The sequence below is a fragment of the Ruditapes philippinarum genome, unplaced genomic scaffold (genome assembly GCF_026571515.1).
Source record: "Ruditapes philippinarum isolate M1 unplaced genomic scaffold, ASM2657151v2 ctg11652_1_1_1_1, whole genome shotgun sequence".
Classification (NCBI taxonomy): Eukaryota; Metazoa; Mollusca; class Bivalvia; order Venerida; family Veneridae; genus Ruditapes; species Ruditapes philippinarum.
This window is the reverse complement of record NW_026853152.1, coordinates 29,317-48,424: the sequence shown is the minus strand read 5'-3', so window position 1 is coordinate 48,424 and position 19,108 is coordinate 29,317. Positions and strand designations below refer to the sequence as shown.

General features: G+C 32.3%; 1 protein-coding gene across 1 annotated transcript; it reads left to right on the top strand.

Moving 5' to 3' along the window:
* Positions 1–366: 366 nt before the first annotated feature.
* LOC132735097 (collagen alpha-1(XII) chain-like) lies at positions 367–18,810 on the top strand. Its single transcript, XM_060722002.1, is given in 26 exon segments — positions 367–499; positions 753–776; positions 1,818–1,937; positions 5,349–5,474; positions 6,154–6,230; positions 6,266–6,328; positions 7,429–7,564; positions 8,613–8,630; positions 9,124–9,241; positions 10,339–10,521; positions 10,999–11,128; positions 11,708–11,843; positions 12,519–12,723; positions 13,182–13,395; positions 13,831–13,987; positions 14,188–14,217; positions 14,468–14,604; positions 14,996–15,106; positions 15,142–15,157; positions 15,311–15,436; positions 15,861–15,989; positions 16,228–16,431; positions 16,434–16,793; positions 17,289–17,342; positions 18,479–18,508; positions 18,743–18,810. Coding segments are annotated over 26 exon segments (3,018 nt in total). The 5' UTR covers positions 367–435; the 3' UTR covers positions 18,793–18,810.
* Positions 18,811–19,108: the final 298 nt, after the last annotated feature.

Below are 19,108 nucleotides of genomic sequence, written 5' to 3'. Positions count from 1 at the left end.
GATCTTTATTTTTTGATCCGATTATTTTTGTATTTGTTTTATTCGGTTGATTTTATCCTAAAATAAGTTCGTTTCTTTGTAAAATCTAGCAAAATACGGTTAATTTTAGTAACATAAAAAAATCAAAATAAATCAGGATCACTTGATCCTGATCCTGATCTTTTCTTTGTGAACACGGGCCAGAGGGTTAAAGTAACGCACAAGAGCCGGGCTAAAATCAACGCAAAACAGTAAGCAGTTAGCGCATGCACAAGAGCAGGGGTTACAGTTAACGTACACATGCATGATCAAAATTTGCAAAGTCAGATATGATCAGACCATGCCATAATATAGGAGTCAGATAAGAAGCGAAGCCTAGTTACCGAACTAATTTACGGCGCTCTTATCTTTATTTGCACACAATTCTGTTAGAGTCCAGTAGTCTATAGTCTGACAATGGCGATGTTACATTGTATTTTTGTCTTTGGGTTCGTTTGGCTGTCCAATGCCCAAACTACAGGTGAATATTTCTTGTCATATGTCATTTATTTTTTTCCATGTAGTGTATAAATTTGAAGTTAAATGCCGAGAAGAAAATTAGTTTTAAACCGTTTTTCATATTTAACAATGGTTTAATGCTTTTATTAAGTTATCCACTTTTCTAATTTAAGGACTGTACATCTTTATATTTTTTTTTGTCAAATTGGTTAAGTGTAACGATATAGTTTTCATTTAATATAATATTTATATATGTGGTTTTATATATATTTCAGTTTCCAGTACAAACGGAACAGAAGGTAACTAATTTACAAATTTCAATATATTGTTTGAAAAGAAAGTATTACTTGCTCAGAATTATGTAAGTTTTTATTTTGAAAATCAAACTCTCAAAATATTTTGAAGATTTTCAATTCTGTTTTCACGTTGTAAAAAGAATTATCTGAAAGGTACACATGTACAATATGGACTCATTATTGTTTTGAAGAATAGAAAATATAGTTAATGTAAATTAATACGTCGCAAAGATCTTATAGGATGACCCATTCGACATACAACGTCACGGTTCAGAACTGGTCACTATTTAGGTGTGTAAGATGTGTAAGTGGCCGGATAGCTCAGTCGGTAGGGGGTCCGGAGTTCGAGTCCCGATCAGACTGCACATTTTTCTCACCCTCTGACATTTGGCGCCCAACGTGACCGTGACTGAATATAGCTCAAAGTTTAATTTACATTGTTCTGTAGCCTGAGAAATTCGAGAACGAATTTCAGTTTAGCGGGGAAGTATGTGACTGTTCAGAACTAGTCACTATTTATGGGTGAAGATGTGTAAGAGGTCAGATAGCTCAGTTGATAGAGTCGCGGAAAGGTATTCTCAAGGTCCGGGTTCGAGTCCCGGTCACACTGCACATTTTTCTCACCCTGTGACATTTAGCGCTCAAAAGGTTGACCGTGACTGCAAATATATCAGAGTTTAAATCACATTGCTCTGTAACCCTGAAAAATTTGATTCGCAATAATACGAATATTGACCACATGACAAGAAGCGTGTAATACCTTGTCGAACAATGCCTCTGTGTACTTTAACTAGTGAACAAGTTTTTCATTACATCTGTCTTATTCTCACAGAGGTCATTGTCAAGTTTAACAATGTGAACCATGAATTAAATCAAGTCTGGTTATAACTAGTTCATACAATGTCCTCGTTTTGGTAATTGGACATGTATTCTGGCCCAGGCGATTTTATTGGAACTTAATGAAATAAAAATTAGAACGTATATATGCAAGAAAAACTTGAGCTGAAAATGTCATGTGATGATATGTACAAACAAATATTTCAGGATGTGACCATAACAAAGCAGATATCATTTTCCTCTTAGATGCCTCCTATAGCGAAGGCTCGGCTAACTTCAAGAAACAGCTTGACTTTGTTAGTAACTTTACCAATGGATATGATATAGGTAGACATATATTCATTTTTGTTATTGGATTATAAAAAAATCATCATCACCATCACCACCATCATCATCATCATCATCATCATTACCAGCATTTTCACCAATATTATTACATTATAATCATATCTGCGCTCCAGTATAGCTAATAGTTAAACAATTGGTTGCCTATTGAGAAGTAAATTTTCATTTAAATATTTATTTTTGAATAGGAGAGATTTACCACCACGTCACTGATAACTGCTGTGTGGACTACGTATACACACAATCTTAGAAGGTCGTACAAACAACATGTAAACAATGATAACATTTTCTGTAAAGTTAACATAAGATGATGTTCCTGGGGCAAAGTTTTAAAGATCAGAATTATCTGAACATATATTTTTTGTAATATTCAATATGAAGAAAAAAAATACAAAACTATTTTCTAAATAGTATTGATATATTTTATATATAAGATAAGTGTGATGTTATAAAGGGTTTAATTTTTGCTAAACATCTACATGTACTTTAATTTTTATGTCTATATCAATCTTGAAACAACTCGCTACATGTGTTCTATGAATTATCATTTTTATGTGAAATATGCCTGCTAATTGCTCAGTTTTGTTTCATTTTCATTTTCCCTTTTTTCACCCTGTCAATGTAAATATGTTTTATGATTCAAGGGTATTATATTTTAGCCATTGTTAAATGTATGCTTAAGACCCAAAACTGAGTGTTGTTAACATAAATATATTAATTTAAAACTTTATGCTTAGTTCATGTTCAGTTTAAGTATTTAGCAAGTCAAAGTGACATTATGCTCATATTTTCATAGTCAATTTGAGCTGAATTGACTTTATATTTCAAAAAATTGACTGTTAAAATGGTGTTTGACCAACAGGTGATACTTGAAAATGTTTGGGATAAATTTAATTTATTTAAAAAGTTGACAAAATCCCCAGTTAAACATGTTAAATGCAGCCAATATAAAAAAGAAAAGGCAACATAATTACTCAAAATAGTCATGTGTCACATCTGTGGTTGGAAAAAAATCTGGGATCAGGTAGATATGATAATGACCTCCGTGAATTTATTTCAGAATACTAGTACACCTCTAAAACTATATCATACTTATAAGCTAGGCATTATATATTTGATGTAGTTAACGAATTATAACTTTTTTTAAGGCCACATATCATAACAAATATCTAAACAATGTCTTTATCATTGTTCGAATATTTCTTTTGCCTACAGTTTTTATAATTGTTTGAAGATTTCTTTTCCCTACAGTTTTATCTATTTTCAATAAAAAATAAATAAATAGGAAATATGAGATAAGAAAGATTGTTTTGTTTATATAATTTTGTAGTCAGTACCTTTAAAAGTACAATAGAATTGCATCGTTTCTTACAATAATTAAACATATTTTCCCAGTCACTTTGCAAGCTTAATGTTAATGCTTTACTTTATTATTTTCAATCACCTGTTTTATTCGCGATGAATTAAGTTTACGATGAATTAAGTGTATTTTATTTTTTGCTGATTTAAAAAATGATAACAGTTTCTTGACAATATTTCTAAGCAAGTTTGTTTCACATATGTCTTTATTGTAAATAAATAGTTACTCAACATATTGTTAATCTTTTCTTTATTCATGAACCATTTAACTGATATTTTCTTGAATTTATGATAATACAATCATTTTTCTATTCGGGGACTAATGATGCTTTAGCATCAAAACCTCTACTTTATTGAAACAGAGCTCATATTTATTTCATAATAGACATACACACCATAGTTTTCTTATGTAAAATGACTAGGTAGTACAAAGAGGATGTACGACCAGCAACGGTTGCTATGGTCAGTGCTTATCAGCAATTCTATTTTTAGAATATTGGCCACTGGTAAATCTCTCCTATACTGATTATCAGTGACCCTTTAATACCAAATAAGGTGTGTGAAACTAATACCAAAATCACTGGCATAACTGACTTATAGCTAATTTTATTTATTTCTGTTTTTTTTTATGCATTAGCTTTTATGATATTCTGAGCTCACGCATGATTTATACCGACGATATGCCCTTCATAATAATTCAATATCGTAACTATTGCAATAAATTTTAAATAAAAAAAAATGTTTGATATATTGTCATGTAAGTCAAAAAAATTAAATCCATGTTACAATGATACAGATATAGATATTCTACACCTTTTTTGCCATATGTTCAACTGTTATTTTCAATAATGTACTAGTATATGTAAATTATATTGTTTGAATGTACAGTCATGTTATGGATGAGAGTCTAAAAATAAAATTCTGGTTCTGTCCTGTTCTCTTTGTTTTAAGGGAAGTTTCATATATAACCTGTTGTATATAGGTTATATATAACCTGTGTGTATATGTTATATATAACCTGTGTGTATATGTTATATGTTATATATAACCTGTGTGTGTATATGTTATATGTTATATATAACCTGTGTGTATATGTTATATGTTATATATAACCTGTATGTATATGTTATATGTTGTATATAACCTGGATGTATGTAAAAATGCCTCGAATAAAACATATCTTAAGTAAGCCATAATAATGTATTGTTTATTTAATCGGTGAATTCTTTTAGTGCTTTGAATATTCTCAAAATAAGAACTTTGTCTTTTCCCCCTTACTTTACTAGCTTACTATGCAGCTCAAGGACACTTAGCATGATCCTTGCTATATTTACGTAAAGGAATTCCTGTCACGAACATGACTATATCTAGTGACTTAAGGGGAATGGATTTTAGTTATTCAAACGCGGATGATATTATGAAATATTTTGTAGAGATAAGAGCTGTATGATTCACGGAAGTTTCACAAATGTAAAATAAGAGATAAAAATAAGAGATAAACCAAGTAACTATTCATTGCATTTATTGTCATAATTATCATTTCCACCATGCACCATCACCACCATCCTCTCAGCATTCAGTGTTGTAATATATAAGCATTTCAAACTCTAATACCACTTGAAGATCTTTACTCCTAGTTAAAGGTAATTCTATTGTCTTATGGTTGCGTCATTTACTCCTTTGGTATTAATACATTACATACTGAGAAAGACATTAACCCAATTTTTTCATTATTATTTCCCCAAAAATATTTTCGGTACTAAACAATGACCGTACTGTTTTACTTTTGCTACAAATCAAAGCAAGTACGTTTTTGTACAACAGTAACTTAAAACGCATATCGTTAGATTCACTACCTACTAATTTTTTTTTGCAACTCCTTGAACCAACCAGTACTGGTGTCATATGAAGGAACATGGTCATGACCCGATTAGGGCTCGAACCCATGGTCCCTTGGTTGAGAGGCAGACACCTTAACCAAGTTGATTTATCCAAATACATAATGAACTTTATCATTCATTTCTTACAATACAGGGCCAGACAAGGTGCAAATTGGTGTTGTAACATTTGCATCATCTCCACATAATGCTTTCTACTTGAACACGTACAAAGATAAACCTTCGCTGGTCAATGGTATCCAGAATGTACCTTACAAATCAGGTAATTGACTTAACTATCATACAATTACTAAACAAAATAAATATCTTAGTAAAACTTCTCAGCTCGCCCATTTTTTAAATTGTTTTAAAAGGTGAATCTAGTTAAGAAATGATTATGAAACCTTAAATTTTAAACGAACAAATATTACCCCTCTGTATATATTTTATTTGATATATCCATTGTTTTTGTTAATTTTTTTTTCATTTTAAACTTCAGGTTTCTGTGGAAATATATTGTAGTAGAAGAATTGATTGACATATATAATTAGCCGTCTCTTTTATAAAAGCATGAATTTAAAATTCCACCTTGACTACTAATAATGACATGTCATTATTTGACAATGACTTTAATTAAAAGAAACGAAAATCAAATCTTCACCCACAGAGAATTCATATACAAGGGTATGTTGTACTTGGTGACCAAGTTCACCTTACATTCGTCATTCCAAGTGAAACTAAACGCTTACAATAATTATAAATATATGTAAATATTCAAAGTTTTTCCAAAACCTTTGGAAAATAGTTTTCTAGCTATAATAACTACATGCTACGACATTTGCACGATTGTATGAAGTGAATAATGAAGAATAACTAGATTAAGAATAATTACTATAAGAAGTTTGTCTTAAACTGTTTTGTCTATAACAAGTTAACAAAACGTTGATTGGCGTATCTCTTAGGTGGAACCTCTAACGGACGATGCTCTGAAGTACGTACGAACAGTTTAGCTTTACATCCGCCCATGGAGGCCGATATGGTGTGCCAAAATATTGGTTGTTATGACCGACGGACAATCTAGTGACCCCAACTGGTACAGCAACTGAAGCTAGAATTATACATTATTCTAATATCAAGGTATACAAAAAATTAAAACAACATCATCGTTAGACACCACACTTCTTAATTGCTCATGGTGCCATATTTCGCCGAAATGCTGAAAAGATAAATAGTGTTAAAATTCAGTTAGAAATTTTAAAACCATAGAAGTAAAATCATGCAAGTTTTTCTTAAGTTCTTCCTTCTTTAGTAAAGCTGGAAAGCCTACACATGACCATTACTGTGTCAGTGTGACTTAAGTTCCAACAGATTAAAACAATAAAAAATTCAAATCTTTACCTATAGGAACTATATTTTATACATAGGTCATAATTTACTTTCGAATTTTTCTTTGTTTCTTATTTAAAATTTATTAAAGGGATTGTGTCCAGAAACAAGTTCATGTAGAAGTCTCAATTTTGTTTCGGTTGAAGTTTTTCTTACTGAACACAAATAAATACTGAACACAAATAAAAAAAATCGAAAGCTGCTGTTATTCCCTGCGGTCTGGAGACCGCAGGGTATTGGTACGCGTTTAACTTTTGAGGCATGGAGGAGCACGTGACCTGTTTTCGGTACATGGAGGAGCATGTGATCTGTAAACCGTACATGATTGGTTAATTGACCGTTTCGAAAACCTAGCTAAATACCGTTTGCCGGTACGTTACGGATTTACCTTTAGGGAACTAGTCTGAATTACACCTAATTAAGAACAAAAAACTATTACGTGATATTTCTAATTTTCTATAATTATTTTACCGTTTCAGATGGGAAAACTTGAATGATTTGTTTGAAAATTATCAATGTTTCTTTTATTCTTTGTTTGCTCGGAATTATTCATAAAATGGTAGGCCTATTTAATTATTTTCTTAAAAAGAAATAATTGTTTTTTGTTCGACCGTCTCCGGTCTTCAACGGTCACACAGTTCCAAAGACCTTCTTATTGTCAACTATATTCCTGATACAAACGTTTATCTATCCCCCCACACAAACAATGTTGAAAATAGTTCAATGAAATATCTTTATATCATTAAAAATGTTCCCCGCAGGAAACCATTTTACTTGTATAGTACATGGCAGTAGCGTACTACTAGTAACTGTTCACCATCTTTTAACACCATTTTGTGTTATTGTTCCAGGTTATAGCCATCGGTATAGGTAGCGGTGTACAGAGCAAGGAATTGAACGCTATTGCCACAGACAGTCAACATGCCTTTACTGTACCATCATTTGATTCATTACAGACTATAGAGAAGGAAATTCAGACAGCGACCTGTAAGATTTTTAAACAATGTTTAATCACCTTTAGGACATTTTGCGCTGTCTGTGACACAGGTGTTATTACCTCTGCGCCTTCTACAAAATCCTTTAAATTATTTAGTTCAGCCTATTGTTTTTTTTTAATTTAGAGCACATAAAAGTCTTGATTTTGGCGACCCTGAGGTAATTTTTCAAGGAATGTCACGCTTCTCAATGATACATGAGTCTGTAGCACTATTGAAGCTTGCGTTAAACATTGCCATCCATGAACATGCATTGTGAAACTAAGAATGCAACCTTTTCAAATTTTCTGTTTTTGAAAACCTTTAAGGTTTTCATATTAGCTCTATTTTTTGGTATATTTATATTTACCTTATTGTTTAAACATCCACTAGTAGTCATTTGCATGGTTGTATCGCACACTATTTGAAGAATTGGCACTGGTGCAAGTTAACACACCCTTTTTTCTAAAGACATTGTATGAATAAACTTCCCTTAAATCATCGACTCAGTAATGTAGATATGCTGCATCAACAATTGATAAATATTTGCTGCATCTATTTCCTGTGAGATATTTTTCAATATTTGTTTGGTTGTTTGTTTGATTGGGGTTTACGTCACATCGACACAGTATAGGTCATATGACGCCGTTCCAGCTTTACTGGTGGAGGAAGATCTCAGGTGCCCTTCGTGCATTATTTCGGGCAGTAGAACCACCGACGTTCCGTAAGCTAGCTGGATAGCTTCATCACATAAAAGAATCCAAAGTCCATTCGAACCCACAGCGGGGAGGGGCAAGTTGTTTGAAGTCAACGACCTTAACCACTGCCACGGACGCCCCTATTTTTCAATAGAATATACAATTGAGCATAAAATAATTATTGTATTCTAAACTGAAAAATGACATAATTCACCAATTAGTTAATAACTTAGGATATAACTTTTAAGTCTGTGTTACTCGATTATTAGCCAAACTGATATTTAGTTAGTAAAATGACTGTTTTACTAGATATATAGATCTACATGTATATCTATTTAAAGAAAAAAAATCTTATTTTTACAGGTGTATCAGAGAAAATTGGTAATTATTATCTCATTATTTAAACTATATTGTCTAGGATAATTATGTATTATACACCAAGTTGATTACATATCTATCGTTTGATCATTTATATATAATTTTACGTACATAAAGCATAACAAATGACATCGGAGTACAGTCTACCTGACAATGAATATGTTCCTTACACATTATGGAACATAAACCCAGTTTGTTTTAGTTTTATCAAACATGCGTTGATATGAAGGCTGCGTTTCATTATTATAAAAAAGAATAAAAATAATTGCAAAATGGTCATCGGACAATAGCTAGGACACAATACTATGACAAGAAATATAGTGAAATAAATTATACAACGATTAAAGCTTAACAAACACAAATATTATTTTGTATTTATATAAAATATAAGGTCAGAAACATGACAAAATATATGTAATTTGAATTAAGCTGCAAGTTGAAAATGTAAGTTAATGTAGATGTAACATATACTAATTTTCTTCCTATCAATGCATAGATTTACAGACATGCGAAAGCAAAAAAGCAGACATTGTATTCGTGCTGGATGGATCTGGAAGCGAGACCGCAGCCAACTTTCAAAAGCAGTTGGAATTTGTCAGTAATGTAACAAACACGTAAGTTAATTCAACAAACTGCATAATTATATATATACAAAAGTTATCACCCTCCACGTGTTTAACGGTACAGCTGATGAGTTTGAGTAATTTTAACCATACTGAGGTATACATTCATTTTAAGTGAATGTTTTTGTTATCAGACCTTTTTATACCAGATAAAAAGGGAAAAGAAAACAAGAAGTTGACAATTACAGACTCGATTTCATTGAGTCTGTTCATGATAGTGTAATGTGTAACATCTCTCAGCCCTCGCCTCCAGAACCGGCGGTATATATTCTTAAGCACGAAAAGCAATATTCATCTCTCAGGACTCAAAATTTTGGAAATAAATGAACCCGATTGACCAGAAAGATTTAACAGCATTAAGATTAAGTATAAGAAAACATTTTTACGACCACCACACCGCAAATAACACCTGCTGTCGTAAACTATGTGTAAGACGATGTTATGGTTAAACTATGATCTATTACTATAAATGGTGTAAGTAGCTTTCTCAGTTGGCGAATAGTTCGAAGACGGGCAAGGCAGCTATCAGTATTGTAGGAAAGGTTTTACTTTGTGTTAACTGCTCTCCTTCAGAGCAAAATCACAAATTTTTAACCCCGTCATTAACAAACTTTGCATATTGGCATAGTTTTGGTTCATTTTGTGTATTGCCTTGTCCTAGCATAAAATACTGATTCGTTTCATTGACAATTATTTTAATATCTTTCATGATATGGACAAAAATATAGACGTTCGCTACAATTTCATATATATATTTTAATGTAACGGTGCATAACAATGTAATCTTTTGTACTCAGTATTACACGTAGACAAAAAGGCATATCTGTCCTGACACTGTTTTTAAAATCAAACATACATTATTGTTATGGTTAATACATTTGACAAATTTAGTTTATGATGATTGTTAAAATTTCTTGTGAAATGATTTCTCTCAAAGTGAAGATCAACATACATGTATCCGTTGCAGGCATATATGCCATAAACTATCATTAAGTAAAACTGAATTAAAATGTTTTACCATTATAGACATTTTAAAATAAAACTTTCAAAAACTGATAAGCATTGCTTCACATTATATTTTACCCCAGGTTTGACATTGGACCTAATGGTATACAGGTGAGCGTTGTCCGATTTGACACCCATGCTTACAACGAATTCTTCTTGAATGCCTACGATAATAAATCAGATGCCATAAATGCCATAATGGCCACCAAGTACCAAGGTGGTACAACAAATACTGCAGAAGCATTGAAATTTGTCAGAGAAAACAGGTAAGTTTATATGTATTTATCTTGAAGAAATATTTGTTATTTTAAATAATATAATAATAAGATACCGTTGCAAAACATAACTTGACTGTCAAGCAGGTAAAATGGTTTCGTATTATGCTAATATGCCATAAGAATAGATTGATTTGCCATCGTAATACTGTTTTTGCTTTAATACTTTTTTGTGTTATTGGCAACATATATAAATGATTTTTTTTAAATCTTTAGCAAAATGCCAAAAGATTAGAATCTATTATTGACTGACTGTTTTTTCATCCATTGCACATATTGTATCCGTTGATTGAGTCTGATCATGTGGGATAATAGAAAGGTGCAACATCCTCAAGCCCTCTGGCACCGAAGCCCCCTGGTACGGAAGCCCCCTGGCACCGAATTAATTTATATGCCATTTTTAGTATGATAATTGAAGAAACAGTATAAAGCCCACCTTTTAGCTGTGATGATTGATTTTTTCTTTAGTTTCAAACCTCAGAATGGAGGCCGAGGAAATTCTGTTACAAGACTTGTTGTTGTACTTACTGATGGCAATTCGAACTCGCATTACACCACTGTAAGAGAGGCCACAAATCTCCACCATACAGGGGTTAAAGTATGTAGCAGAATATTAACAATAACCTATGAAATAGCTATCACCATATTTTGACACTCGTGTTAATATTAGTTTTGTATGAAACGAAAAAAAAGTAAATTAAATAAAATCAGCTTGGACAAGTTTCTTTTGAAATGGCTCGGGTACCTATGTGCTAAATAGCCTGTTTTCCTAGGATATAATTTGGTACTATGCAAATTAGCCGAACCTTTTGATATCAAGTAATATATTACAATATACATATGTAATGTTATCATATCAGGCAATTTCAAACAATATAGTATGCTTTAACTGACTTTCTATTTTAATTTACTTTTTGCACATGTAAATTATATTTGAGCCGTGCCATGACAAAACCAACATAATGGGTTTTCGACCAGCATGGATCCAGACCAGCCTGCGCATCCGCGCAGTCTGATCAGGATCCATGCTGTTCGCTTCCAGTTTCTCTACTTGTAGTAGGGTTGGTAAGCGAACAGCATGGATCCTGATCAGACTGCGCGGATGCGCAGGCTGGTCTGGATCCATGCTGGTCGCAAACCCACTATGTTGGTTTTGTCATGACGCGGCTCATTTAAGGTTATATCTATCGGTATCGGGTCATCCGTATCAACTAGAGAACTTCAAGACATTGCATCTGACGCCAACCATGTGTTTAAAGTCAATGATTTCAACTCTCTTGCAACAATTCAAAAGGAATTAGAATCGGCCGCCTGTAAGTATGAATATATGTTAATCAACACAATTCATTTTCTTTCTTGATCTTTAAAAGTCAAAATAATCCTTTTACTTTTACATGAAGAATTTCATTTTTCCATCTTTCTATCTATGATCGAAGATAATCGAAACCCACCCATAATCAGTTATGAAAGTTGTACGCAAATTATTGTTTACCTATTAGAAATAATTTCACTTCATGACTTCGTTTGCTTTCAGTGTAATACATGTATAATCATCACGTATTTCTTTGCATCACACCTGTGTTTTATATTAAAAAAAACTTTTGTTCTATGAGAAACGTATGTTTAACAATTAAGAATTAGTTGTACGCGGACCGTTTTGGATCTTTGAGTCATCTTACATTCATTGTCATTTGATATACTATTTTTATGAAACTCATCCATTAACATTTTATTAAGCTCGCAAGACACTCGTTCAATTTCTTAAGAAAAAAAAAACAATAAAAAAAAACAAAAACAAAAAAATAACAAAAAAACAAAACAAATGTTTTTATCAAATCACAAGTCATACCAGATCCTTGTCATACCAGATCCTTGTCATGTTTCTAATGCAACAAATAAATGAAATTCTATCGTTTGATCAGTGACTTGTTAAACAGCATTTAATCAACAGTAATATATTAAGATTTCTCTGATACCGTTTGAATCAGGCACAACACCGTCAGAATGTGGAAATCATCCTACCGATATTGTATTTGTTTTGGACGCATCTTCAAGCGAAGGTTCTGACAACTTCCACAAACAGCTAGACTTTATGACTGACTTTGTGAAGCAATTTGATATTGGACCAAGTGATGTCCAGGTTTCACTTATAACATTCAGTTCAACAGCACATAGTGAATTCTACCTCAACACGTAAGTAGTAAAATGTCAGTCAGATTTTTTGTAGGATGATTACATAACTAGTATTTGCTTTCAGTAATAGTGTTTCTGAATTTTAATCAGGGAAATTAACTTAAGATTAATGCATTTTGATATAATCATAAACTATCATTGGAATCAAGTTCTGGGAGTCTTTTTGGAATTTGGAATAGGCGGATCATCACTATATATTCTTTAGTTAGATAAATAATTATGTGAAATTGATGTAGCTAATATCAACGGGTTTAATCAAGCAAGAAATGGCAACACAACTGTTGGTTTGTAAACAGTTTATTTCATACCTCTATTTTTGAAAATTTGTATTTGGCAATTTTCCTATACACTTAGATAAAGATTGATTAATTCATTGAACGCCGCCTTTCCTTGTTGATCTTGTTTATCATACTTTATATTCAAAGACACTATATGTCATGGTAAGTTTTCGTTCCTAGAAATAAGGACAAGCCGAGCCTCATCGCTGACATCCAGTCAGTCAGATACCGGGGAGGCACTACAGCCACATACGATGGTTTACGTTATGCACGTTACTACCATTTTGCCACTTATCACGGCGCACGTGCAAACGCTACTAGACTGGTTATTGTAATGACCGACGGTCGCTCAAATGACGTCAGTAGAACTATAACGGAGGCAGTTGCACTTAAGGTAATCATGTTTTTTTTAAAGAATGTGAGGTTTATCCAAGAATGTGAGATTTATTCAAGAAGCACACTTCTCTAAAGACTAATTGAAGAACTTAATATGATAATGCATGACTACGCGTATGGGATGCATAATTTAACATATCATTAATTCCTTACACTGAACAATAAATGAAAAGATATATATGTATAGCGATGAACTGTGTTGACATAATATTGGGTTATGATCTCAGCCCTAGTGTTGTTCATGGTCTTCCATTCGTTAATGTTTCCAAAATGTTTCAGGAGTCTAAGTTTGAACATCATACATAAATTCGCATGTATATACACAAACCTTGTTTGGAATTGTCGACTATTGTCTATAGGAGGTTACAAACATGTTTAATCTCAAGTCTCATGCATCTCCTCTAAGTAACATTTATTTTTTACTAATACTTAGAATTCAGGAGCAAAGGTTATTTCAATCGGTATTGGAGCAAACGTAAACCAGTATGAACTCAACACGATGGCTACAGATCGCAATCACGCCTTCACTGTGGGAAGTTTCGATATTCTCCATACTCTGCAGGAAGAAATTAAAGACGAATCTTGCGGAGGTATATATATAGAATATATACTTTGGTTAATTTGTGAATATTTTGATGCCTATTGTGTTTTATATGTTGTTATGTTTGTTGAAGTTAAGAGTAACATCAATATAGCGCTCGATTTGTCTCTTGAAAAATGGAAGTCTGTTATTTTTGAAAGCAAAGAAAACTGTTCTTAGTTTATATCATTGACTTGTTTATCTTTGCAGCTGGAAAGCCAAAGCCTACACCGAATCCTGGTTAGTTATTATTTCTTTAGTAATTGTAAATTGAAGACTTTATGGCTCTGACATGGTTTTCATCAATATATTGTATAGTGTATACCGTACAATTTTCGTATAAAAATGTAAATTGCCAGTTACATAGTTTATTTCTTTTGCAAATATCATTTAGAAACGACCTGCTACATTAATTGAATGGTGTATCATTCCAAAATATTTATAGATTACTTATTAAACTTATTGAAACATATATTTTTAAATTCATTAGAATGTGGTAGCCAACCAGCTGATATTGTTTTCGTGCTTGATTCGTCTGCAAGTGAAGGAAGTTCTAACTTTCAAAAGCAGGTCGATTTTGTCAGGGATTTCGCTTACCAGTTTGCTATTGGACCTCAGGATGTTCAAGTATTAATCTTAAAGTTTTTACTGCCCACAGAATAGATTTTACAACTTAATTGAATTATTGTTAATCTCAAATGTATTTTTCTCTAAATTTATTTCTTTTGTAAAGGTTGTTAAAGCTTTTTCACCAAATTTATTCCTCACGCGTATAACATTTTCATTTCTTTATCAATGGTTAGAATGGTCAAATGGTTAAGTTAGATATGGTAATGTCGGAAAACAATGTGAAGTTAAAAGCATTACAATAAAAGGAGGCGTATATATGAATAAATTCTTCTTAAAACTCTCAAACATATTGACATCACCATTTAAAATAGAATTATTTGAAATTCTAGTTAAACTTTAATGAATAATTTATCTGTATACTCATTGACTATCCAAACCCACATTTCAGATAAGCGTTATTGTATTTAGCAGTGGAGCACACGAACAATTTCCTCTTAATAAGTACCACGATCAAGCCTCTCTATTAGCGGCTATTGCAAAGATCACATACAAATTTTGGGCCCAATACAGATAAATCTTATATGTGGGAAATAGTTCACTTTGGCTAAAGTAGGATTTTTCTATGGTTTTTACGATTTAAAAACTTGCTGTATATCAATTTACTGCAAAACCATTTATGCTCACGAAGTGACTTCACATGTAGTAATCAATGTGAATCAGTGGATCAAAACTGATTAATTGAATTGAATTGAATTATTAACAGGTGCTCGGCCAAATGCAACGGATCTTGTGATTGTTGTGACAGATGGACAGTCCACTCATCCTACAGAAACTGCTAGAGAGGCCCTTTTGTTGAAAAATCGAACCAATACGAAGGTCGTCGCAATAGGTGAGAAATTATTTGTATTTTCTGATCCATGAGATAGAGTTGTCTAAACGCCAACATGATATAATTACAATGCAATATACACATTAAAAGTATTGTAACTTAAAATATCTTTCATGTTGACAATTTGTAAGTATTAATATGTAAGAATTTGCACATACATACGTGTATTTTCATGAAATTCCATATTTCAAAAAAAACAGGGGGAAAGGGGGGTTTCTTTTTTTTTAAAACACATCTTAACACCGATATGTATACGCCTACTAATGACATTTGAAAAGAAACATTATGCGAAAATTTTAACACAAAAAATGTTTAATGAAAGAAATTTTTCATACCAAACTTTTTTTTTTAATATATTTGTTTTCTGTGTGTTTTATGTTTTTTTTGTTGCACATGTGAAATACAGACATTTTCTCTATTGTAGGTATCGGCAACGGAGTAGATCACAGTGAACTTGAAAAAATCGCATCTGACAGTGCACATGCCATAGCTGTAGCTGATTTCAATGCTCTAGCAACCATTAAATCAGAACTCACATTCGTAGCATGTCAAAGTAAGCATACGTTAATGTTTTTAATACTTTTGAGAATTAATAATTGTTCTTGTATAACTGGAATCAATATATTTGATGTTTTAGTTAAGTTTTCCTTCGGCTCATTAGAGAATACCACTCTCATAAAAGCTATGACTTTTTCTATTGAGCCATGAAAATATAAATATTGTACGATGCCATATCTTTTTCCCCTTTCTACTTATACTCTGTTTTTTCGATACAGTATGTATATTTTCAGCATGTGGCTTCATTTCCAAAGCCGACATCGTATTTGTGCTAGACGCGTCTTCAAGCGAAGGAACATTGAACTTCCAAAAACAACTCGACTTCGTCTCACGTGTGGCTAATGATTTTCAGATCGGACCAAACCACGTCCAAATTGGCATGCTTACCTTCTCGGACTATCCAAACCTTGAGTTTTATCTGAACCAATACACCGACAAGCTTCTTTGCTTAGTGCTATTCAGAAAAAACAGGGTACCTTACCGGAGTAACAAACACAGATCAAAGCACTCAAGTATACACGAGAGAATATGTTCTCTCCGAAACATGGTGCCAGAGACGATGCTAAAAACTACATGGTTATTTTGACGGACGGGGCGTCATCAAATGCAAACTTGACGCTACAGGAAGCTAACTTGCTAAAGAACCAACACATCGAAATTCTTGCAGTTGGTATTGGTTCTAATATAAATTCAAATGAGTTGAATAGCATGGGGTCAGACTCAAACCATGTGTTTACAGTCTCGTCATTTGATGCTCTGAAGACTGTCCGTACGGATATTAAAAAGGCAGCTTGTGAAGGTATGCTTTAATATGTCCAATAAATTTTCTCAGCTTTATTCATTATTATACCTTTTTACTTTTTGGCAATCTTGCATTTTGTGACTAGAAAAGAAATTTTCATACTTCTGAGTGTTTGGAAACTTTTTGTTTTGCCAGTCCAATGAACGTTGTAGATTCTATTATCGCTCATTCCTCGGATTATTGTGAGACTTTTGGGGGTTTTTGATATTAGACATGCGGCTAAATCGACATCTTAATTTATATAATTATGTAGTCGATACTTATATCTTCGTAAGCGGTTAAGTGTATAGAACTACGATTGCTTGGTAATGGAGAGAGGTATTAACATCCATTAAAATGTACTATTCACACTTGAGAATTGTATCGAGTTATCACAATCTGGTACACGATTTCAAAGAGAGCCATTTAATTAAAAAGCAAATATCTTTTTTCTGTACCATTATTTCTCTTTTCCTGAAATTCACATTTTGTCCCCTATTTTTCATTGTACAGAGGTAACGACAACAACGACTACACCTATGCCAACAACTACTCCAACGACCTTGAGTAAGTTATAAATGTATGTGTTCTATGAATCAAGACAAAATTTGCCAAGTTGTAACTTAACGTTCTGATACACATCTGCCATATTCTAGATCCGACTTTTTAAAAAAAAGATATTTTGATATGTGACTTTTGTGATATGCAGGCTTCATAACCTCAGATCCTCTTTCAAAATTCCATTTTATTTAGTTCCACCCATTGTTTTCTCGTTAAGGGCAACAGCATTCTTTTACTTGGGGACCATACGCCGCTTTTCATGGAATGACGCTACTGTGTCACATTGAAGGTTCCATGATAACCGCCGTATGAAAACATCTGCGGATGTTTCTAAATTCAAAATTTCGCCATTTTCGTGTTAAATGTTGAATTCTGCTTAAGCCGGTGCTAGGGGGCGTGGACGGTAGCTTGCACTTTCCAGTACCGTCCATGAACAGGCTCAATCAAACCGAGCCTGCAACATTTTCAATTTTGTTGTGTTGGACTTTCTACAGGGATTCTGTTTTTCTCTATTTTATCAAAATGGTCTGTTTTGTCAATTTGTTTTTGACGAACATAAGAAAACACTCAGTGTTATAATGTTTTGTTGTTGTGATATGATTTTAAATTTTGTTGTTGTGATATGATTTTAAAAGAAACAATATTGTTTTTTAAATTTCACCCGATACTGTTTTCTTCAATGAATTGTTCATAATCATAGAAAAACAAAATCACTGTTCTTTAAAATTGTCTTTCATATCGGTAGTTACTGTCATACATAATTAAAGATAAACTATGCCCATCCTTGCATAAAATATTTTAATTGCAGAAATTTATTAAATTTTATTTGAATTCTTACTAAATATGTCTAATTTGAATAAAAGAATGAATAAACTATGTATGGGTAGCTTAGTTTCCTAGTATAGATCAAGTAATGTAAGTATTTTTTGAAATACACTATATATATTCATATTGTGGCCACCTATAGTGAATAGACTATAAATTACAACATTTCTACTTTGTGTGGAGTCAAAATATGTTTATTATATATTTACAAAAGGTATTATAGCAAATATCAATATTTTCTAATATAAAATTTGGGCAAAGTATATCTTTAAAATATTTAGATGATTATACCAAATTTGCTATCAATATATTTTCAGAGACTACAACTACGGAACATTTCATACCAGGTACTCATTTTCTTAACAAAGTATCGTTTATATCTCTTAAAAATTAATGTTTAAAATAAATACAAATTAATGCAAAATTTAATTGTAAAAAAAAAGACTTTATTGTCTGTTTCAAATACAATAGAAAATATTTTGATACAATTCTATGAATTAGAAAAAAAGAGAACGTTTCTGGTTTCGTGAATATTCTGTACTTCGACACCGTGTTTAAGAAGTCCTTGTTCTCTTTTACAGATACTACAACAGAACACTTCATACCAGGTTTGATTCTAATCAGTTACTAACCTGCAAAATATTTAAATGGACTTGTCTAAATTCCATTTTTGGAACTGTCCATTATCAATTTTAGGGATCTCAAGATAAAATCTAAATTTAGCCTGTCAACAGTGTAGAGGTTGTTTTTACAGGCTAGCCTGGTTCTACACTGCTGACAAAGGTTAATCCTTTTCGGTTTCAACATGTGAAGGATTTAGAAATTACACTTGCATAAAAAATCTAATGATATCACTTTTTTGCAATCACGTTTTAATACAATCATTTGAGTATAACCATCCTATTGTTTACCTTCGCCATGAAGAGTATTCAAATAAGTTAGAATTA